This window comes from Mustela lutreola, chromosome 14 (genome assembly GCF_030435805.1).
Source record: "Mustela lutreola isolate mMusLut2 chromosome 14, mMusLut2.pri, whole genome shotgun sequence".
Taxonomy (NCBI): domain Eukaryota; kingdom Metazoa; phylum Chordata; class Mammalia; order Carnivora; family Mustelidae; genus Mustela; species Mustela lutreola.
In genome coordinates this window covers 12,141,882-12,166,191 of record NC_081303.1, presented here as the reverse complement: position 1 = coordinate 12,166,191, position 24,310 = coordinate 12,141,882, and the positions used below count along the sequence as shown (strand labels likewise).

At 36.2% G+C, this 24,310-nt stretch overlaps 1 protein-coding gene across 16 annotated transcripts in view; it reads right to left on the bottom strand.

Annotated features, from left to right (window-relative positions):
- CDC42BPA (CDC42 binding protein kinase alpha) overlaps positions 1–24,310 on the bottom strand; it is a 336,405-nt gene that overhangs the window by 91,463 nt on the left and 220,632 nt on the right. For 14 of the 16 annotated variants that reach the window (XM_059145519.1, XM_059145527.1, XM_059145524.1 and 11 more), the window contains exons 13-15: positions 22,486–22,728; positions 22,111–22,221; positions 5,953–6,200 (exon numbers count right to left, since the gene is read on the bottom strand). In XM_059145519.1, coding sequence (XP_059001502.1) covers positions 5,953–6,200; positions 22,111–22,221; positions 22,486–22,728 — 602 coding nt within the window. The remainder of the gene's footprint in view (positions 1–5,952; positions 6,201–22,110; positions 22,222–22,485; positions 22,729–24,310) is intronic. The other 2 variants (XM_059145529.1, XM_059145536.1) reach the window with 1 other exon arrangement.

Below are 24,310 nucleotides of genomic sequence, written 5' to 3'. Positions count from 1 at the left end.
ATACCCATGAAAGTAGCAACAGCATGTTTCATAGAACTAGAACATGTAATCCTAATATTTGTAACGCACTACAAAAGACCCCAAGCAGCCAAAGCAATCTTGAGGAAGAACAACAAAGCTAGAGGCATACTAAAAAATTTCAGAGACTACAAAGTTGTGGTAATTAAAGCAGTAAGGTACGGACACAAAAATAAACACACAGATCAACGGAACAGAGACTCCAGAAATAAATCCACACTTACCAATTAATCTATGAGAAAGGAGTCAAGAATATACAATGGGGAAAATACAGTCTCTTCAATAAATGGTGCTGGGAAAACTGGACAGCCACAAGCAAAAGTATGAAACTGGAGCACTTTCCCACACCATACACAAAAATGAACTCAAAATGCATTAAAGTTCTAAATGTGAGACCTGATAAAATTCTTAGAAGAGAACACAGGCAGTAATTTCTCTGACATTGGCCAGAGCAACATTTTTTTAGATATGCCCCCTAAGACAAGGGAAACAAAAACAAAAATAAACTGTTGGGACTTTATCATGGTAAAAAACTTGCACAGTGAAGGAAACCATCATTAAAACGAAAAGGCAACCTACTGAATGGGAGAAGATATTTGCAAATGACATATCTGATAAGAGATTAAAATCCAAAATATACAAAGAATGTATACAAGTCAATAAAAAAAAAACAAGTAATCCAACTAAGAAATGGGAAGAGGACTCGAATAGACATTTTTCTAAAGATAACATACAAATGGCCAGCAGACACATGAAAAGATGCTCAACATCACTGATCATCAGGGAAATGAAAGTCAAAACCACAATGAGATAGATATCACCTCACACTTGTCAAAATGGCTACCATAAAAAAATGACAAGAAATAAGGGTTGGCAAGGATGTGGAAAAAGGAACCCTCATGCACTGTAGGTGGGAATGCAAACCATTGAAGCCATGGTGGAAAACAATATGAAGGTGCCTCAAAAAATTAAAAATAGAAATACTGTATGATTCAATTCCACTACTGGGTATTTACCTGAGGAAAACAAAACTAATTTGAAAAGATTATATGCACCATTATGTCTACTGCTGCATTATTTACAAAGCAAAGATAGGGAAGCAACCTAAGTGTCCATCAATAGGCAAATGGATAAGGAAGATGTGGTATATACATACACAATGGACTATTACACAGCCATAAAAAGGGATGAGATCTTGCCATTTGTGGTAACATGCATGGGCCTAAAGGGTATTAAGCTAAGTGAAAGAAGCCAGACCTAGAAAGACAAATACCATATGATTTCACACACATGTAGAATCTAAAAAGCAAAACAAATGAACAAATGAAAAGGAGAATTAGACCCATAAATACAGAGAACTGATGGTTGCCAGAAGGAAAGGGAAGTGGAGGATGGGCAAAATGAGTGACGCAGAGCAGGAGGGGCAGGCTTCCAGTGATGGGATGAATAAGACACAGGAAGAAAAGGCATAGCTTAGGGAATCTAGTCAATGATACTGCAATGGAGTCGTACGGTGACAGCTGCTATACTGGTGAGCACAGCATAACCTGGACAGAAGGTGAATTGCCATGCTGTACACCTGAAACTAAGGGTTACACTGTGTGTCACCTTGTATTCAATTAAAAAAAATTTAAAGAGGCTTATATCTTAGCAGTAAATGAAATTCAGTATGGATCTGTTCTGGGAAATTTCATGTGATTAATTCCAAGTCAACCAAGAACTTAAGTAATGGCTGATTTTAAAAAATGTGATCTTAAAAATCTCTTACATCACTATATTATAAATAAAATTACATTTTAAATAATAAATTCTGGGAAAATAAATCATCCTGTGTGTACAGGCAAATAGGCCACTTTAAAAAAATTATCTATAGCCAAACTTCAGTTATGTTTGCATCCCAATGTTTATAGCAACAATGTCCACAATGGCCAAAATATGGTAAGAGCCCTGATGTCTACTGATGGATGAATGGATAAAGAAGATGTGTGTGTGTACACACACACACACACACACACACACACACACAAGGAATATTAGTCATCAAAAAGAAATGAACTCTTGTCATTTGCAAGGATGTGGATGGAACTGGAATGTATTATCCTAAGCAAATAAGTCGGACAGAGGAAGCACATGATTTCACTCACACATGGAATTTGAAAAATAAAATGGGATCATAGGGGAATGGAAGAAAAAATAAAATAAGATGAAAATAGAGTGGGAGACAAACATAAGAGACTCTTAACTGTAGAAAAGAGACTGAGGGTTGCAGGAGGGGAGGGTTGGGGGGGGCAGGTAAGTCGGTGATGGACACGAAGGGGGGACTTGATGTAATGAACACTGGGTGTTACATACAACTCAGGAATCACTAAACACTACCCCTGAAACCAATGATACACTCTATGTTAACTAAACTGAATTTAAATAAAATTAAAAAAAAATCTTTCTTGATTCAGAAGCAACTCCAAATAACAAACAAGACAAAAATTTGAGAAATTACAAAGAAGACTTTCCAAAAAATATGTACACAAATGAACTGAGTAAAATTTCTAAGTAAAACTCTTCCTATTTTTTCCTACTAGCACTGAAGAAAGCTGACGTCTCTTCCATATGAAAATAAGACAAACACACTCTTCCCTGAACCCTAAGTCATGCTTCATTTGCCAATTCCCTGCCTTCCTTTTCACTGGAAACCACCTGGAAGCCTTGACAGGGTGTGCTGTACCCACTTTCTCATCGTCTAACTGTTCCTCACCACACAAAATCTGGCTTCTGTGTGCCACCACCCCAACAACCTGTTCTCACAATGGGCCATGGTCTCATTATCATATTCAATCTACCTGCCACCTTTGACACCGTCGCCCGTTTCCTCCCTCTTGAAATGCTATCTTCTCCTGGCTTCAGTGATGCCACGCCTGGTTTCCAGGCTCCATCTCTGCCCTTGTGGACCCCCTCTTTCCGTCCTTCCGGTAAATGCCCATCCTCCCAGGTACTCCGTTCCAGAACTTGCCTTCTCTCTGCACACTTCCCCTGAGCTGGTTCACTGTACCACCTGAGTCCAATGACCTGGTATGCTGATGAATGCCGAATTTAATCTGAAGCTTTTCTGGGCTCCCTTCAACTGCTGACTTGGTATCTCCACAAAGACGTCTCACAGAGCACCTCAAATTCAACATGCCCAACTCAGGAAAGCGCCACACAAGTTCCTACCACCCTATCTACCTTCCTCATCCACTCTACTATCTCTTCTCCTTCTCTGGGTGAAAAGCACAGCTCAGCCCAAACCCTCCACTTATACACCTGTTCAAGTACATGTTTCTGCACTTTTCTCCCCATGTTGGATAATTTCTATCAAATTAAAACATGGTGTTATTTCTCCCTTATCTAAAAACAGAAACAAAAGGGAAAAATAACTTCTTTTGAGATCAATTTCTCCTCCAACTACTGCTTCCTTTTAAGAGATTCCAACTACTATTTTAATTTCCAACTGCTTTCCTTCAAGTCTTGGATCCCACTTTGGGGCTTCTGCCCCTCTTGTTCCACTGAAATTGTTTTTTATCGAAGTTACCAGTGAGCATCATATTGTTAAATTCAACTGTCACTGCCTGGGCACCTCATCGTACTGGATCCAGACCTCATCTCACATAACGTAGATGGATTTGATATGCTTTCATCACGTGACTTCCAGGAAACCAAATCGGTCTGGTCTTCTTCCTATCACTCTCAGCTGTCCACTTGGCCATTTCTTCCTCATTTCCAAACTCCTAAAGACTGGAGCACCCCAGCGCTCAGTGCTGGGCCTCTTTTCTATCTACTAATTACTAAGTAATCTCATAGAGTCTGTTTTAAATACCATGTGAGTGATAAAATACTCCCAGGATTTTTTCTCTAGCCCTAAAATCCAGGCTGATCTATCCAATGGCCTACATGACATCTCCACATGAGTGTCTAATAGGCATCTCAAATGTAACTGTTTCTCTCTAAATGGTAACTATAGTCCCCTAACTGCTAAGACCCCGAACCTCAGTATCACCCTTAATTCCTCCTCTTCCTTCTTCACTCCATATCTAGTCCGCAGCAGAAACCAGTGTCTTTACTTGTAAGGAGTATCAGAATCCCAACTCTTCTTACCACCACTGCTGCTTCCACCCTAAGCCAATGCAACATCCTTCTGGGCCTGGACTACTTCTAAATCATTTCCAGGCTTTTCTCTTATCTAAGTCAGCCTGGTCTTAACCCAGTAGTCAGAGTAACCATGTTAAAACACAACCCAGTATTTGTCAGTTTTCCACTCAAAATCCTGCAGTACGTCTCTGCAATGGTTTTCTCCCGATCGAATAACCAGAAGTCACCCGTCACAAAGCCTTGCCTGATCCAGTCTGGCTCCCTCTTATACTCATCTCCTACTCTTCTTTCCCCTTAAGCCTACCTTGGCCATACTGGCCTCCTTATTATTATTATTTTTAATAGACATATTTTTTAGAAAAGTTTTACGTTTATAGCAGAGATTTTCCACATACCCCAGCCCCCAAACATGGGTACAACCTCCCCACAACACCACCCCCAGCAGAGTGGAGCATGGGTTCCGTCAGTGACTTGCAGTGGACGCATTGCTTGGGTTGGGACACATGTTCAACAACACACACACACGCCCATCACAGCATCATGCGGAGGAGCTGTGCTGCCCTCGACATCCTCCCAAACACCTCTGCCTTCTCCCAAGCCCGGGCAACCAATGCTCTTTAAACTGTCTCCATAGTTTTGCCTTCTTGTTATTTTTTTTTTTAACAGCCTGTTCTCTGTATAGAGCATTCTTCTCCTCCATCTGTAGAGATGCCTCCCTACTTTCTTCAGCCCTTACTTCAATTACCTTCTCAGCATTCTTTCCCCAGACCAGTCTATAACGACACTTAATTGCCCCCTCAGTGCTTCACGGCCCCATCCTGTGCTGTATTTTGTGTTCTTGGCATTTATCGTTACCTAATATATTCCATATTTTACTTATTTTGTTTGTAGTCTTTCACCTAAATAAAGGAAAGCTCTGTAAGGACAGAGATTTTGTCTGTCTACTGCTACATTCCCAGAGCCTATAAAAGAACAGTTGCTTTATCCACCAAAGGCCCTAAAAATTTTTTTGTTGAATGAATGGACCAAACTAAATAAATTTTGGCTTCCAATATAAGTTGAGAATAACAAAAGCATATATTCAGCTAAAATCCAGAAACAGGAGCATCACTAGCAATTTCTCCCACCTGGCCATCATGGCACCCAGGTTCTGGCTCTCTAGGATCCTCTGAGCCCACATGCTTCCCTCCACTCTCAGTCAGCACCTATGGGCCTGATCATCCCTCGAAGCCAGGTTCCCACCTGCCGTCTGCTCCCCTCAGTCCTGCTCCACACAGGAACAAGAGTGATCTTTCAAAACCAGGAGTACCACCCTGTCACCTGCCTTCAATGGCTTTAGGATGACGTCTAAACTCCCTGCTCTGCTTCATGATCTTCAGTCTACTAACCTCTGCAGACCCACTTCTCACCCTCTCATCTCCCTTTCTGTGGCTCCACCATGGGGAACAGCCTTAGTCTTCTGAATGTACCATGCTCCCTGCTTTTCTTCTCCACCCCAGTACATTCCGCTAGCCCTGTCTGGACACTCTTCCACCATTAATTTCTTCTTTCTTTGGTTTTGTCCACAAAACCCAGACATACCAAAGTCACCCTTTGTGCTTCATCTTTGGGAGCTCCTGCATTTTGCCTGTACTTACACTGTCCCATTTGCTGCCTGTCATGATGTAGTATAATCTCCTATTTACCGATCTTGGCTTTGGGCTTCTTAGGACTGCAGTATGTGGACTGCCCGTGTATCGCCAGCCCTTGACACACAGGCACAACAGGCATTCAGGAAATATTTATTAGAGGAGTAAATAAGTTGATTCTTACCTCTCTCTCCTGTTTTTTTCCAATTTGTCTTTCAAAATCATAATTTCCTTGTTGAGAGCAAGTTGCTGGCCTTCTGAATCATGAAGCTCCTTCTTCAGATTTTTAATTTCATTTGCATGTATTCCTTCTCTTTTAGACAATTCTTCTTCATAAAAGATACTTTTCTTTTCTAAATCAGTCTTTAGTTTGGTTATCTCTTGCTGATGTTCTATGCTGCACAGTCCTGGTGAGTAACTAATTTGTTTTTGCTATAGAAGTAATACAAAAAATGGATTCATCTATAAGAATAATAAAATATCAAATAATTTCTTTCTATAAATAAAGAACTGTTCTTATAGTTCAATATTATTTTTGTATATTATCACATAAATAATACTTTTTTTTTAATTAAAGCTATTCACCGTTTTTTGGCAATATATTCCAAATAGTTTTCTCAGTATGTATTTCCTTTTTGTGTTGTGTTTTATAGCAGATTATATATCTGTAATTTCTGCTCATAAATTATATAATTATTTGTTTATATTTATATTTCTAATGTATATAGAATTATTGTTGGTGTATGGAGTGAGAGAAAAATCTAACGGATCCTATTTCTGATGTGGAACCAATAAAGAATTGTAAGTATGTTTGTGCCTTTGGAGAATTTAGTGGGGTAGGGAATGACAGAGCTAGAATGTACAAAAAGCTTCTCCAATGGTCCAGTGAGAAAGACAAAGGTCTAATCAAACATCTTCACATCCACTAGAAAAAATGATAGGTTTCTTGGCATTTAGGTAGGGCATTAGGGACAAGAAATTTAGCTGAAAGCCAACTTTTTAAGACATTAGGATGAAATATATTCTCAGTAATTAGGTGCAAGGAAAATGCGAAGTCCAAAGCACCTTCCAGACAGTGGCTAAAGGGTGAGCAGAAACAGACAGAGATTATGCCTTTAGATCTCCTGAGCTTTGGAACTTTTCTGTTACTCTGCTATAGGCTATTTTCCCAGGTGATCACCAATAAGTTTTAGAACCCAAAGAACCTGTGGGTTTATGTCATGCTCTGGAGGACACTGTGTCCTTTTATGAAAACAGTTTTAAGGGTTGAAAATCTATTAACAGAAGTTGATTTAAAGTTGAAAGAAAACTATCCCCCCTTCTTCACATTTGAGGTACATACTTCATTTTATTTTATTTTTTAATTTAATTTTATTTTTTCAGTGTTCCAGAATTCATTGTTTATGTACCACACTTTAAAAGAAAAAAAAAGAAAAACCAGAGACACCCATTCGGCTGGAGAACTGTCTCTGGGGCACCCACTATACTATCTAACCACTGACTACAGCACTACTGGTGGTGTCGTGCCTACTGCACGCCAACACTCAGACCATCCGGCATCATGGGGGCAGCCTGGCACACAGTGCTCCACCAGAACCGGGAGGAGCCATAGCAAGTACAACTCTGGCTCTCTGTGTCACCACAGAATGAGGCCTCACTCAACAACTATGGTCCTGACCACTTACCTATATGCTCTCTCATTTTTTTCATCATCTAAAGAACAATTTTAGTTTGCTGTTCTGGTTCGTGTAGTTTAGCTGTTGGGGTAGCAGCAACATACACTGACATTTCAAGCAAAAGTTACCCTGATATCAAAACCTAACAAAAATACCACCAGAACAAGTCATAGACTCAAGTCACTTGTTGCTAAGACTGTAAAAAAAAGTCAAAATGCTGATAAAATCAAACTGTATGTTAAAAAAGAGCGAGCTACCCCCAAAGAATAGGTCTTACTACAGGTATTAAAGGTAATTTAATACTAGTAAAATTGTTAATAATGTACAAAGATGGCATTATGCTAATGAATTAAATTAAAATAAATCTGTAAATAATCTCAGTAAGTACCCATGTCTAAAAGTATTTGAGAAAACCCAATACCCATTCCAAATACTAGCCTGAGTCCTGTAATAAGACAAAAAACAAAAACAAAAACAGTAAAGTGATTCTTCTTTACCTATTTTCCAGCTATCAGACAAAGTAATACCTACTGGTGAAGGCACCAGAAAAACACAAGAAACTAAGGAATAATTATAAAGAGGGTGTCTGTCATTATTTCTTACTTAGTTTTTAGGTATGCTGTCTGAGCAAGTAACATGGGCAATAGTTACAAGAAAGAAGTGTTAAAAAGAAAAGTTACAAAATCATTCCAATTTCCATAGAATTGTTTGCCCATAAAATGTAAAAAAATCCACTAAAAAGTGTTATAACTGATAAAGCTGAGTAAAGTAACTGCAGGTAAGATAAACACAAATCAACAATACTTCTTGGGAGCAGAATGAGCAATAACAAAACACAGTAAAAAAATTTCATTGTTAATAGCAAAAACAATCAAAGAAAAATTATCAGAAACTAATACTTGCATGTGAAGAATAACAGTAGTGAGTAATCTGAATTATATGAAGAAAGGACAAGTCTTTTAAAAAGACGTAAAAGACTTGAAACAAAAATGGAAAAATACTCACTACTTGACAGATTGAATGCACAGGTATTTAGCATTTCTCATTATATTCCTTGTAAATATAATAAAACAATTAAATATAGGAGATGGCACACAGGTGTTGCTGTGTATCAGAAAAATACACTTGTAAAAATGCCAAAGAAAATCCTGGGGGGGAAAGGGAGTAAAGAGGAAGAGAGAAAAATGTTCTTTTCAGATATTGAAACATACTGTACAAACCTTTAATAAATTCTTAATGTAATAGAGCTCTATCCCAAAATACTCTATCTTAGAGTATACTCTAGATAAGACTCTATCTTAGAGTACCTTAGAGTATACTCTTACTCTTAGTGTAATAGAGCTCTATCCCAAAATATATTATTCAATATACGAGAAATCTTCAATCACTGGAGGAAGACAGTGATTAAATTATGGAATTGGAACTGCCAATTTAGCAACCAAAAGAGCAAAATGATTCTCACAACATCCCATCTAGCAAAACGAATTCCAAGTAACTTAGATTTAAATATATTTGAAGCATACAGAAGTATAATTGACTAGAGTTAAATATTTTTAACCCCAACAGAAACATCCAGGAAAAGGCAGAATTACATACTGAACAAACTAAGAAAAGGACAAGCCAAGCTCTGAAGCAATAAAAGACACGCCGAGGAAAGTAAGAACAAACCTTCTGTGATTTGAAAAGGAAACAAGACCAAAACTAAAGGGCAAATGATAAATGAATAAATAGTTGTGGAAAAATGCAAGAAGTATCATTTTCACTATGTGAGGAGTTTATATGAATTGTAAGAGAAACATTCAGACTAAAATTTAATAAGGCAAATAAGGGAATAATTCACACAAAAAAATATGATTAACAATCTACTAGTAAGGCAAGAAATGCCTCTTTTTATACTTGCAACAATTTGTGGCCTGCATCTAATGCCTGAAAGTGACCTGACAACTTCATTTCCACGTATCTGTTCTAAGAAATAATACTAAAAAAGCAATGCACAAAAGTATTCGTGGTAATGACAGTGTTGCCAAAGTGAAACGTAAATATTCAATAGCAGAGAACTGGATTGAGTGGATATCCCTCTGTAATCATTAAAACTCTGTGACAGTTATGTAATGAGTGTAAATGCTTATATCTCATGAAAAGTAAGAAAGTGAAAAATACACGTTAAGGGTTAAATTGTGTCCCTCCAAAATTCTTGTTAAAGCACTAGCCACCAGAACCTAAGAATGTGTTATTTTAAAGAACGGTCTCAAATACTGAATCATCTGACTTATGCATGGAATCTAAAAGTTAAAAACTCTTGGGGGACGCCTGGGTGGCTCAGTGGTTAAGCAGCTGCCTTCGGCTCAGGTCATGATCCCAGCGTCCTGGGATCAAGTCCCACATCGGGCTCCTTGCTCAGCAGGGAGCCTGCTTCTCCCTCTGCCTCTGCCTGCCACTCTGTCTGCCTGTGCTCGCTCTCTCCCCCCACCGCTGATAAATAAATAAAATCTTAAAAAAAAAAAAAAAAAAAAAAACTCTTGGGAGCAGAGGGTAAAATGGTGGTTGCCAAGGGGGGAGCAGGGGCAATGAGAGAATGTTGGAAAGGTACAAACATTTCACACAGGTAGGATGAGTAAGTTCTGGAGACCTAAGGTAAAGCAGGGTGACTAAAGTTAACAATACTGTTTCATATACCTGAAATTTCTGTAAGCGTGGATCTTAATTGTTCTCAGTCAAAAAAAAAAAAAAAAAAAAAGACAAATAAGTGAGGGCATGAGGGTATGTTAATTAGCTTGTTGTGGCACATATTTCACAATGTATACATATATCTAGACACCACATTTTATATCTTAAATATATACAATTTTTATTTGTCAATTACATCTCAATAAGGCTGGAAAAAAAAAAAGAAAAGTAGGGTCCTTACAGTGGTAATTGACTTAAAACAGGTCGTTAGGGCGGGCCCTTTCCCAATATAACAGTGTCCTTACAAAAAGAAAAAATCTGGACTCAGTCTTGCACCCAGGGAGAAGGCAGCGATCCAGGTGATACATAAACCAAGGAATCCAAACCATCAGAAATCAATCCTGGCAACACTTTCATTTCAGACATCCAGTCAGAATAATTGAGACAATAAATTCTTATTTCATAGGCCACCCAGTTTGTGGTAATTTGTAGCAGCCCCAGCAAACTAATACAGCAGGGTAAAAAACTCTTGTAGTGTATGATCACAAGAACTGAAAAGTTTTTTGTTTTGTTTTGTTTTTTAAAAAACAGCCTTACTGAGATACTATTATCATACCGTGCTATTAGCCATTTAATGCGTACAGTTCAATGGTTTATGTAGTTTAATTTTAAGTTGTAAAATACATATACCATAAAGTTGTGCCATCTTAACTATTTTAAGTGTAGGATTTACTAAGTATTAATTACATTCAGAATGTTGTACAACCATGATCACTATGTATTTCCAAAACATTTTCATTATCCCAAAGAGAAATTCTCTAACCATTCAAGAATAGCTCCCTATTACCGACGCTACCTGGCCCCTGGTAACCTTGATTCTGCTTTTTATCTCAATGAATTTGCCTAGTCTAGATACTTCATTCAAATAGAATAATACGAAATCTGCTTTTTTTTTGGCCTGGTATCTTTCACTTCGCGTAAAGTTTTCAAGATTCATCCATGTTCGGCCACGTATCAGAGAGTCGCCCCTTTTGACAGTTGAATGATATTCCACTGCATGTAAAAACTATATTTTGCTTCTGCATCTCTTGATGGACACTGGAGCTGTTTCTACCTTCTGGCTATTGTAATAATGTTTCAAAGAACACTGGTGTACAAGTATCTCTTTGAGACCCTGCTTACAATTCTTCAGGGTACATACCTAGGAGCTGAATTGCTGGGTCATGTGGTAACTCTATGTTTACCTTTCTGAGGAACAACCAAACTGTTTTCACATCCTTACAAAGACTTACTTTGTTCCTCCCTCCCTCTGCCCAATTTTAGCTATCCTATTAGGTGTGGATTGGTCTCTCTAGGTTTTAACTTCATTTCCTGAATGACTAATGATGCTGAACATCTTTCTGTGGTCTTATGTCTATTAAAATATCCTCTCTGGAGAAATGTCTATTCAAGTTATTTGCCCAATTTTTGATTGGGTAGTTTGTCTTTTTGTTGTTCAATTGTAGGACCTGTTTACATATTCTGGTTATCAAACTCTTATCAGATACTTGATTTGCAAATAATTTCTCCTATTTCCTAAAAAATGTCCTTTGAGGCAATGCACACAATTTTTTTATTTTGATGAAGTCCAATTTACTAAAAAAAATTTTTTTACTCACGTTTTCAGTGTCATATTTAAGAATCCATGCCACAGTCATGAATATTTACCGCAATGTTTTCTTCTAAGAGTTCTATAGTTATAGCTTTTATATTTAGGTTGATCTATTTTGAGTCAATTGTTTTATATGGTCTGAGCTAGGGGTCCAACTTTGTTTGCATGTAGAAATACAGTTGTCACAGCACATAAATCAAAGGGACTATTCTTTCCTCACTGAACAGATTTAGGACAATGTCAAAAATCACTTGGCCATAGATGCAAAAGTTCACTTCTTGACTCTGAATTCTATTCCAGTGGCTTGTGTTTCTATTCGTAAGCCAGTACCAGAGTCCTTCTGTTATGCTGACTTTGTAGTAACTCTTGAAATTGGGAAGTTTAAGTCCTCCAATTCTGTTTTTCTTTTGCCCGACTGTTTGTCCACTTGGGGCATTTGTCCACTTGCAATTCCATATGAAATTCAAGATATTTTCCATTTCTGTAAAAAGCGTTATTGGAGTTTTACTAGGAATTGTGATGAACTTGTACATGATTTTGGGTAACACAGGCATCTAAACAATATTAAGTTGTCCTAACCATATATGTGGGATGTCTTTCCATTTACTTATGTCTCCTTTAATATCTTTCAGCAATGTTCTGTAATTTCCAGTACACAAGTCTTTCACTCTCTTGGTGAAATTTATTCCAAGGAGCTCTATTCTTTTAGCTACTATTTTAACAAACTGCTTTCAAAATTTCCTCTGTGGATTATCCATTGCTGGCATATAGAACACAACTTCCTACTGTGTGAGTTGGTCTTGCAACCCTGGGATTGTTTGTTTTCTAATTACTGAGTTTTGAAAGTTCTTAGTATATTTTGCATAACAGTCTTTTATTAGATAAGTATGTAGTTTTTCAGTCTGTGCCTCATCTTTTCATTCTCTTCACAGTTTCTTTTCCAGAGCAGAAATACTTAATTTCAATGGAGTCTAATGTATCAATTCTTTACTTCATCAATTGTACCTTTGGTGCTGTAAGTAAGAAGTCACTGTCCTAGGTAATCTCAGTCTTCTATATTATCTTCTGGGAATGTTGTAGTTTCATGTTTTACAATTAGGTCTGTGATCCATTTGAGTTAATTTTAATAAAGGGTGTAAGTTCTATGTCTAGATTCATTCATTCATTCATTCAGTTTATTTGGATGTCTAGTTGTACAGCACCACTTGAAAAGACAATCTTTATTCCATTATATTGCCTCCGTTCCTTTGTTAAAAATGACTTGTCTGTATATTCATTTGCCAGTATGACATGGTCTTGATTACTGCAGGTTTGTGGTAAATCCTGAAGTCAGGTAGTGTCAGTCTTACAACTGCATTCTTTTCCTTTAGTATGGTATTGGCTATTCTAGGCCCTTTCATCTCTCTGTATAAACCTTAGATCTAATTTGATGACATCCACAAAAGGACCCGCTGGGGTTTTGATTAGGAACGCATTAAATCTACAGGTAAAGATAAGAAGAACTGAATCTTGATACTGAATCTTCTTACTCACGAACACGGACTATCTCCATTTATTTAGTTCTTCCTTAATTTCTTTTATCTGTTTTATAGTTTTCCCCACATAGCTCTTTTGCATACTTTATTTATACCTAACTATTTCATTTCTATGAGTGCTAATTTTAATAGAGTTTTAAATGTCGAATTCCACTTTTTCATGGATGTTATACAGGAAAGTGACTGGCTTCTGTGTATTAACCTTCTATCCTGCAACCTCCCTATAATGGCTTATTAGTTTCAGTTGTTTCATCAACTTCTTTTGATTCTCTGTACAGACGATCATGCCATCCCTGAACAGTTTTACATCTTCCTTCACAATCTGCATACCTCTTATTTTGTCTTCTTGTCTTACTACATTAGCTAGGACATCCAATACAATGTTGAAAGGTAGTGGTGAAAGGTATATTTTCAACCATGCTCTTGATTCTAGTGGGAAAGAATCAAGTTTCTCACAAGTATGATGTTAGCTCATTTTCTGTTAAATATTCTCTATCAGGTTTAGAATTTACTGACCGTTTTTGTCTTGAATAGATGTTGGATACTGTCAGATGGTTTCTTTGCCTGTATTGAGATGATCATGTGATTTTTATTTTTTAGTCTATTGGTGTGATACATTTTATTCATTGATTTTTTGAAAGTTGAACCAGGCTTGCATACATGAGAGAAAAATCCCACAAGAGCATAGTGTGTAATTCTTATTACACATTGTTAGAGTCAATTTATTAATATTTTGTTGTGGATTTTCTCATCTATAAGGCATGTTGGTCTGCGGTTCTTTTTTCATATAATGTCTTTGTCTAGTTTTAGTATGAGTGTAATGCTGGTGTCATAGAATAACTTAGTAAATATTCCCTCTGCTTCGGTCTTCTGAAAGAGATTGCAGAAAATTAGTATGACTTCTTCCACATGTTTTATAGAATTCACCAGTGAACATATCTGGGCCTGGTGCTTTTCTGTAAGGTTATTAATTATTGATCCAATTTCTTTAATAGACAGAATCCTTTCAGACTATTTCTTCTGTGTCAGTTTTGGCAGCTTGTGTCTTTCAAGGAACTCGTCCATTTCATCTAGGTTATCAAATCTATGTGCATAAAGTTATTCACAGTATTCCTTTATTAATCTTTTTATGTACATGGGATATGTAGGGATGTCACCTTTTGATTTCCAATATTAGCAGTGTCTTTTTTCTTTATATTTGGTTTTATCCATATTTTATTTTATAATAAGAGTTTAAAAAATATAGCAGAAAGTACAGCACGCAAAACAATTAAGCCTATTCTTTGCAAAAAGATTTAGTACAGAAAAGAAAAGAAAACTTTAACAAGAAATAGCATTAAGAGAAATGCAAACATATGAAATAATATAAACTAATATTGAAAGGTAATCCCCTTCTTTTCAAGTATCCAGGGAAGTTATTAAATTTATATGAAGTACTCACTATGCTTAAAATTTGAAAAATCTGATTGAAAGACATTTTTACTGGAAAAATGAAAATGAACCAAACTATCTCAAAATGGGTGAAAAATAAAATAAAGCATTAATAAAGCTACAGTATAACAAAGAACGTATTATAGAAGAATTCCTTCAGATTTCAAATGTTTATTTCCATGAGCACAAAGAAAAAGGAGATTCCTTTCTATAAAGTTAACATAACCCGGAAACAAAACCCAACCAAAAGAGCATACAAAAAATAAAATGACAGACTCATCCCAGTATAAATTTAACAACAGAACTTGTTATTAAAATATTAATAATCCTAATCCATTGCTGTATTGAAATTCAATTATACCAGCAACTGATTCCCAAATGTAAGAACAGTTTAATGTTAGAAGGCTATTGATATAATTACTCTCAAAAATAGATGAAAGGGATCTTTTTCTTAATTAGCCCAACAAAAGACTTACCTATTTTACTATCTTTTCAAAGAATAAGCTCTGATTTCATTTTTTCCCCCATTGGTTTCCTGTTTTCAATTTAATCAGTTTAAGCTCTAATTTTTATTATTTTTCTTCTTCTGTTAACTTCAGGTTTAATTTGCTCTTCTCTTTCTAGTATCTAAAGTGAAAGCTAAGAGGATTAATTTTAGATCTTTTTCTTCCTTATATATGCATTCAATGCTATAAACTGCCCCTAAACACTGCTGTTACTATATCTCACGAATTTTAGTAAGTTAAATTTGTTTTCATTTCTATTTAGATCAAAATATTTTAAAATTTCTCAAGATATTTTCTTTGACTCATGTGTTATTTAGAATTACTTTGGAATTTTTCCAGCTATATTTCTGGTGTTGACATCTAGTTTAATTCCACTGTGGTCTGAGAGCAGCCACTGCATGATTCCTATTCTCTTACATTTCTTAAGGATTTGTTAAAGTTTGTTTTATGGACCAGAATGCGTGGTCTACTTTGGTAGATGTTCCATGTGAGCTTGAAAAGAATGCACATTCTACTGTTATATGAAGTAGTCTATAGATATGCCTTACATCCATGTGGTTGATGATGTTGTTAAGCTCATCTACGACCTTACTGATTTTATGGCTCCTGGATTCGTTCATTTCTAAAACAGGGGTGTTGAAGTTTCCACCTATAATGGTAGATTCATCTATTTTTCCTTGCAGTGCTATCAGTTTTTGCCTCACACATTTTGATATCGCACTGATACATGCCTACATGTTAAGTTTTGGTATGTCCTCTTGAAGAACTGATTCTCTTATCATTATGTGATGCCCTTTTTATTCCTAAAAACTTTCCTTACTCTGAATTCCACTATGCAATTAATATAGCTACTCCCACTTTCTTTTCATTGGTGTTAGCATAATATGTCTTTTTTCACTCAGTTAAACTATATCTGTCTATATTTAAAGTGGGCTTCTTAAAGACAACATACAGTTGGATATTTTTTTGATCCAGCCTGAAACAATCTCTGTTTTATAACTGATGTACTTAGACCACTGATATTCCAAGTGACTATTGATAGTTCTGGATTAATATCTACCATATTTGCTACTGTTTTCCATTTACCGTTCTTGTTCTTTATTCCTATTTTTTTCTTCTGTTCCTTTTCTGTCTGTTACAGTTTTAGTTAAACAATTTATATGATCCTATTTTCTCTCTGTTCTGAGGATTCTTCTTTTTTAGTGGTTGTAATACAGTTCGCAGTATTTGCAACAATCCAAGTCCACTTTCAAAATACATTCTACCACTTCAGGAGTAGTGCAAATCCCTTAAAATGAAATAATCCTAATTCCTCCTCCCATCCTTTAAATCACTGCTTTCATACATTTTAGTTTAATACAAGTACATATAAGCTTGTGTGTATGTATACAGAATCGAATACACTGTTATTAATATTTTGAACAAACTATTAGATTAAGAATAAGAAAAAAAGTTTCTATTTATTTCACCTTGGCTTACTCCTTTTCTGATGCTTTTTCTTTATGTAGATACAAGTTTCTGACCTATATCATTTTCCTTCCCTCTAAAAAAAATCCTTTTAACATTTCTTGCATGGCAGGTTTACTGGCAAGAAATTCCTCAAGTTTTTGTCTCAGAAAGTATTTCTTCTTCACTTTAAGAATAATTTCATAGGACACAAAATTCTAGGTTGATTTTTTTTTTCCTCTCAACACTTTAAATATCTGTCTCCTTTCTTCTTGTTTGCACAAGTTTCTGAGAAGTAAGGGTAATCCTTGTCTTATATCCTTTGGGTTTTTTTGTTTCGTTTTGTTTTGTTTTTTGCTTTGGCTTTCAAGGTTTTTCTTTATCTTTGACTTTCTACAATTAGAAAATGGCATATATCTAGGTGTAGTTCTTTGGGCATTTTCCAACTTGGTATTCTCTGACTTTCCTGGATCTGTGGTTTGGTGTTTGACAATAATTTGGAGAAAATTCTTAGTCCTTATTGTTTCAAACATTTCTTCTGTCCTCTTCTTTCTTCTCATTCTGGTATCTCCATCCCCAACTTTTATAGTTGCTCCACAGTATTTGGATATTCTCCTCTGCCCCCCCCCCCCCGCCAATCTTTTTTCTTTTTGCCTTTCAGTTTTGTCAATGTCTATTTAGACATCCTCAAGCTCAGAAATTCTTTCTTTGGCTATACCCCATATCCATTAAGGTGTTCTTCATTTATTTTCGTGTTTTTCTTTTTTCTTTTTTAAGTAATCTTCACACCCACTCTGGGGCTTGAACTCACAACCCCAAGGATCAAGAGTTGCATGCTCTTCCGACTGAGTTGGACAGGTGCCGCAAGACATTCTTCATTTCTGTTACAGTATTTTTTTTTTTTTATTATGTCTAGCATTCCTTTTTGGTTCTTTCTTAGAATTTCCATCTCTCTTTTTACATTGTTCACTTATTCTTCCATATTTTCTACCCATTAAATGAGTCCTCAGCATTATCAATCAATCATAATTTTAAATTCTCGATCTCATAATTTCAACATCTCTGCCATATCTGAGTCTGGTTTTGATGCTTGCTCTGTCTCTTCCAACTGTGTTTTCTGTCTTTCAATATATCTTAATTTTTTGTTGATAGGTGCACATGATGTGCTGGGTAAAAGGAACAGCTTTAAATAGGCTTTTAATAATGTGGCAGTAAGTTGTGGGGAAAGGGAAAGTGTTCTGTAGTCCTAGGATTAGATATCAGTCTTTTCTTAAGCTGCTGCCTCTGGACTGTCAACATCAGACAACTCTGTCAGCCTTTCTCTCCCCCACAGTTTGGACAGGATGACCACAGCAGGTTGGGATTTGTTCTTCTCCTTCTCTCAAGTCCATTGGGCTCTGATGAAACTCCAGCAAGTTCAGTTCTGGTTGAAGAGTTTCTCCTGAGAGCAGACCTTGTTAAGAGGAACTGGCTACTCTGGCATATTTCAAAATTTTTTTCCCTACTGCTAGCACAAGAGGATTTTTCTCTGATATTTGTTTTGAGAACCTGTTAGAGGTCAGGAAGTAAAACTCACAGAAGCCTCCCCAAGACTGGGTTCTCTGGAGATTTTATATCTCAGACCTGTCTACACTGAGCCGCTAATGATTTCTCAGCTGTAGTTCAGGTTTCCAAACACTGGCACTGATGCCTACAAAGGTTTCTGCTCTGGTAAGTTGTGAGTCTCTGTATTTACCTGGGAGTGCCTCCAAATTTAGGGGCAGCACCTTGTCCTGTGATGCCATTTCTCCTACAGGTATAAGAAGAGTTGCTGATTTTTCTATTTATTCAACTTTTTAACTTGTTCAAACAAAGTGGCTCCCAAGCTTCTTAAATGCTGGACTGAAAACTGGCAGTATTCTTTTGAATATTTTTATATAAAGGATCATGTGATCTATGAACAGAGATAGTTTCACTTTTTCCTTTCCAGTTTGGATACTTTTTATTTCTTCTTCTTGTCTAATTCCTCTGGCTAAATACACCAGTAGACTATTACATAGCAGCAGTAAAAATGGGCATCCTTGTCTCATTCCTAATATTAGGGAGAAAGTTTTTATTTGTTCAACATTGAGTATAATGTTAACTGTGGGCTTTTCATAAATATCTTTTATCATGTTGAACATGTTCCCTTCTATTCCTAGTTTTTTGGGGGTTCTCATTATGAAAGGATAATGGATTTTGTGAAATGATTTATGTGCTTCAAGTAAAATAATCATCCCCTCTCCCAGGTCCTATTAATGTATTATATATATATTTTTTTACACCGAGCCACCCTTATATTCCTGAAATGAACCAATGTCAGGGTGCATCATCTTTATAATATGGTTTTGGACTTAGTTTGCCAGCATTTTGCTGGGGAGTCATACATCTATATTCATTAGGAATACGGGTCTGTAATTTTCTTTTCTTGTAATGTTCTTAAGATGTCTTTGGTATCAAGGTAATGCCGACCTTAAAGAATGAGTTGAGAAGTTCTCCCTATTCTTGTTATCTTTGGAAGAGTCTAAGAAGGATTGGTGTTCATTCTTTAAATGTTTGGTTCAGTCCACTAGTGAAAGCATCTGGCCCTGGACTTCTCTTTGCCACAAGTCTCCTTATTATTGACTACATCTTTTCACTTGATATAAGTCTGTTAGATTTTCTTTTTTTTTCTTGAGCCATTTAAAGTAATTTGTGTGCTTTTATAACGGTTAGTCAATTTTGTTTATCTTTCAAAATAATCAACTTTTGGTTTCATTCTCATTATTTTCTATCCTCATTTTATTTAACTCTGCTCTAATCTTTATTAGTTCCATCCTTCTGCTAGCTTTGAGTTTCCTTTACTCTTATTTTTATAACCATAGATAGTAAAATTAAGCAACTAATTTGAGACCTTTCTTTTTTAAAAAATATAGTTATTTACAGCTACAAATCGTCCTCTGAGCACTGCCTTTACTGCATCCAGTGTGGTATTTTAATTTCATTCCTCTATAGGTATTTTTCTAATTTCCCTTGAGTCCTTCTTTGATCATTAATTAAGAGTATCTTGTTTTATTTCCACATATATATTTTTTAACACTCCAGTTATTCTTATGTTACTGATTTTTGGCTTCATTCCACTGTGGCTAGAGAAGATACTTTGTATGACTTCAGTCTTCTTACATTTTTGAGACTAGTTTTGTAGCCTAACATCCAGCCTCATCTGGGAGAATATATCATGTGCACTTGAGAATAATATGCGTTCTGCTGTTGAGTGGAAGGTCTGGTTGGTTATAGTGTTATTCAAGACTTTTTACCTTAAATCATCTTCTCTCTGTATGTTCTATGCAGTATTGAAAATGGGATACTGAATTTTCTGTTATTCAATAATTATTTCTCCCTTCAATTCCATTGAAAAGTATTCCTAGTAGACTGAAGATTCCTACAGACTTTTAGAATCGCCAAAATAGGTTTAGAAGAAACTAAACCAAGAAATTCCAGTTTTAGAAAATATCTCAAGAGGAACACCTGGGTGGCTCAGTTGGTTAAACATCTGCCTTCGGCTCAGGTCATGATCCCAGCGTCCTGGGATCGAGTCCCACATTTGCCTCTTTGCTCAGCAGGGTGCCTGCTTCTCCCTCTACCTCTGCCTGCTGCTCTACCTACTTGTGTGCTCTCTCTGGCAAATAAATAAATAAAATCTTTAAAAAATATATCCTCAAGAAATGACAGTAATATAATGATCACAGCCAATACTTGCTGAGCTTTTACTTTCTGCCAGGTCCTGGGAAAAGCATTTTAAATGCATTTACTTATGTATTGGGTAGTTCTATTTTTAATTTTAACTTATAAATTACAGAAGAGACTATGAGCATTTGAGTGGTCAGTAAATACAGGTTATTCAAAACTTTCAGAGCATCAGTGATTCTTACAAAAAAAAAAAAAAAAAGACTAGTAGCTAGAATGTGGCACTGAGTTGGAAAACCCGTATTTAAACTGTACTTAACTCTACTGATGACATAATCCTTAACACCTCTAGGTCTCAATTTCCTCAACTGCAAATAATCTCTAAGATTCCTTCCAGTCTGTACTTTATGATTATTTGTTACCCAAATCACCTAAAACAGTGCTAGAAACAAAACAGTCACGGACTGAAAATTATTTGAGTCAGTAATTTAATAACTTCCATAGACTACTACTGTCCCAGAAGCATACGTACACAGAAGAAACACCTCTGCTTGGGAAAGCTAACCATGACTCATGACTGTACAATATGATAAACCAAAAAATTAAAAACAAATAAACCAATGCCTAAAAATAAGAAATAAAATCTAGAGTTTATATTTATAGCAGAGAAACCTCATTTGCAACCACTGATATTCAACAGTCATAGAAAAGTTCTGACCAATTCTACATTCATTCATTGATTTAACACATTTATTAAACAAGTATTAAAATCTAGCCCTGACCCAGGTTAAAACTATACCTGTTTCCAATAAGTTTGGTCACAGTTTAGGCAGGGAGACATTTTGTGGATAAATACAATAAAATCTATGCCAAAGTTATTAACAGAATTCTAAAGTAGCATAGACTTCCTGAGATGACATTCAACTTGATTCTTATATTTGCCAGATGAGTAAGACTAGACTATACATGGTTATACAAGTAGAGGGTGTAGGTGAAGGCTGGTGGGCAGCATAGAGGAGACAGTTTTGCTAAGGTCAGAGTGGAGAAAAGGCAGGGATCATGTTCAGATTATAATTTAGTGTTGCAGAAATAGGATGTCAATTTAATCCCAATTCTCTCATTTTGACATACACAACATTATCAAGGCTAAGAGCACTTTACAAATATGTGCATATACTCCTTAAATAAAACCAATGAGATAGGATTTTACAGATAAGAAAATTAAAGTCCAGAGAGATGTAAGTGTTTTGCAGCATTACATGGCTAGTAACTGATGAGGGTAGGAGTTAAAACCAAGCAGTCTAACTCCAGAGCAGGCACAAGGATCTCCCTTGTAAGCACTTCTGCTCAGATGTGGTGGCCCATGCCTATTATTGTCTCACCCATGTAACAGAAGTATCTGTGGAGCTACCCCTTAGCCTCACCTATGTCATTTATAAAATGAGGGTCTGGGTATTTAACAATGCACCCCATGCAAATTACTGATACATCTTGTCCAGGTGGGCAGTTCTTCCTAAATATTTGATATTTTCCGATAGATTTCTTCTCCTTATTAAACACAACCTTCCCTTTCTTTCCAGAATGATGCTGAAGTCTACATCAGCTTCCCACTAGGAATGAGAATTAAGATTAGGTTTGAAGGATAGTTTTTACTCCACGTCAAAGAGAATACATAAACTAACACTTCTTTTAAGCCTAAAGAAAAGAAAATTGGTGTAACTTCACAAATGTGAAATCAGACACTACCTTTAGTCCCTCCAATTCATTTTCCAGTTGCTTGGAATAGTGCTCGCTCTGTTCACGCAGTTTCCTGTCTTTAGATGCTTCAGCAGCCACAGCTTCTGTATGAACTTCCAGCTTTAAAATAAAATGAAAAAAGCAGATGTCATGGTTATAACTGTATTCCCAATAAAATCCTTTTCCCCATGGAAATTTACCTTGTAACAAGAAGATAACTCAAATGTTGAAATTCGTATTTAATAAAATTACTGAACTAAAACAAAGCAAAACAAAACAGGGTTTTCAAAAATTAAAGAAGGAGATACACATTATTCCACTAATCTGAAAAAGCAGCTTTAATCACTACCCCACGGGCACTAAAAAATCTGCCTGACTACTAACCTCTTTTTTGGCTCTCTCTGTTCTGCGCAGTTCTTGCCTTAAGCTTTCAACTTTTTGCATCACCAGGTCCACCTCTTCTTCCTTATCTCGGACATGGCGAGCAAGTTTCTGTTTTTGGGTGTGCAATTCTGTTAGCCGCTCATTGATCTCCATGAACTCCTGCATGGCCAGTTTCCTCTGACAGTGTGCGTCTTTCAGCTCTTTGGACTGGTTTTTTAATCGCTCACTAGCCTGGACTAGTTCCTACAGTTTTGTAAAAAGAATATAAGTTACCAATTCTGCAACCTAGGAACCAATTTTGGCCATCAAAGTAGCTATCGTGAAGTCAAGAAGAGCCAAAATTATTCATCTCAGGACAAAATTAAAAGAAATCAGCTATTTCTGAACAGATATTAATAGCAGGGTGCTCTGTTGATATTCTCGATTCCTGATGCTAATTGTGATGAACAGCTGATTCAATTTGCCAGTATCTTAGTTTCTACAAATAAATGAAGAGTATAGGAACACCAGATACAATGGTCAAAATAAAGATTTTGTGAAATGGAATGGATACTTGTGAGATTTTTAAAAATTATACTATATCATTACAAATGACAAAAAATAAGGAATGCTCTTATGTGGACACTAAATCTCAGTCCAGAAGCAAGGAAAGAAAGCTAAATAAACTCCTATATCAAAGTGAGAAACCTGGAGTTAAAGCACCAAGTCTGCCTTCTGGCAAAAGAAAATGCAAATCGCTTTTGAGTAAAGAGCCTCAATGAAATGTAGGATTTTTAAGAGCAAACAGACTCCAGTGATATTTGAACATTAAATTACCAAGTATTAATATAAAATGGGTACATATGAAACATTTGAGGAGTTAAAAAAAAAAAAAGACTACTAAAAATGACCAAGCAGATTTATAAAACTATGTAGAACATTTAGAAATGTAAAAATATAAGTGTTAAAATTAAAGACCCGAATCCATCAATGCAGTAAGTTCTTCATTTATGAAGCAAGAAAAAATTTTAAAGTTCAAATCCAGAAACTTTCAAAAAAATAAAACTGTGTAGCACCAAATAAAAATAAATGTCCTTGAAGTCAGCAAAAAAGGCAAATCACAAAGGAATTTCCATCCTCAAAAACAAAAACAAAAGAAGAGAGACTAAGAAGTAACAATAGAAACAGGGGGAAATGTTTCTAATGAGGTAATTAAAATTGTATTTTAACTTTAAATTTTAATTTAAAAAAAATATTTTATTTATTTATTTGACAGAGAGACACAGTGAGAGAGGGAACACAAGCAGGGGGAGGGGAAATGGGAGAGAGAGAAGCAGGCCTCCCACCAAGCAGGGAGCCCAATGCGAGACTCAATCCCGGGACCTGGGATCATGACCTAGGCTGAAGGCAGACACTTAACGACTGAGCCACCCAGGTGCCCTTAAATTTTAACTTAACTAATTTAAATTTCTTTTCAGGTATGAGGCTAAATAACTATATTCATATAAACAAGAACTGACAGAACTTATCACTAACAGATCTCCACTAAATAGAAACCTCTAAAGGTCTACTTTAGGAAAAAGAAAAATAATTTTAGAAGCAAAATCTAGCAGAGAAAGACAATTATCATATGGTTTCACTTGTATGTGGAACATAAGGAATAGCATGGAGGACATTCGGAGAAGGTAGGGAAAAATGAAGGGGGCAGAAATTAGAGGGGGAGACAAGCCATGAGATACTATGGATTCCAGGAAACAAACTGAGGGTTTCGTGGGGAGAGGCAGGGAAGGGAGGGATGGGCAAGCCGTGTGATGGGTATTAAGGAGGGCAAGGGTTGCATGGGGCA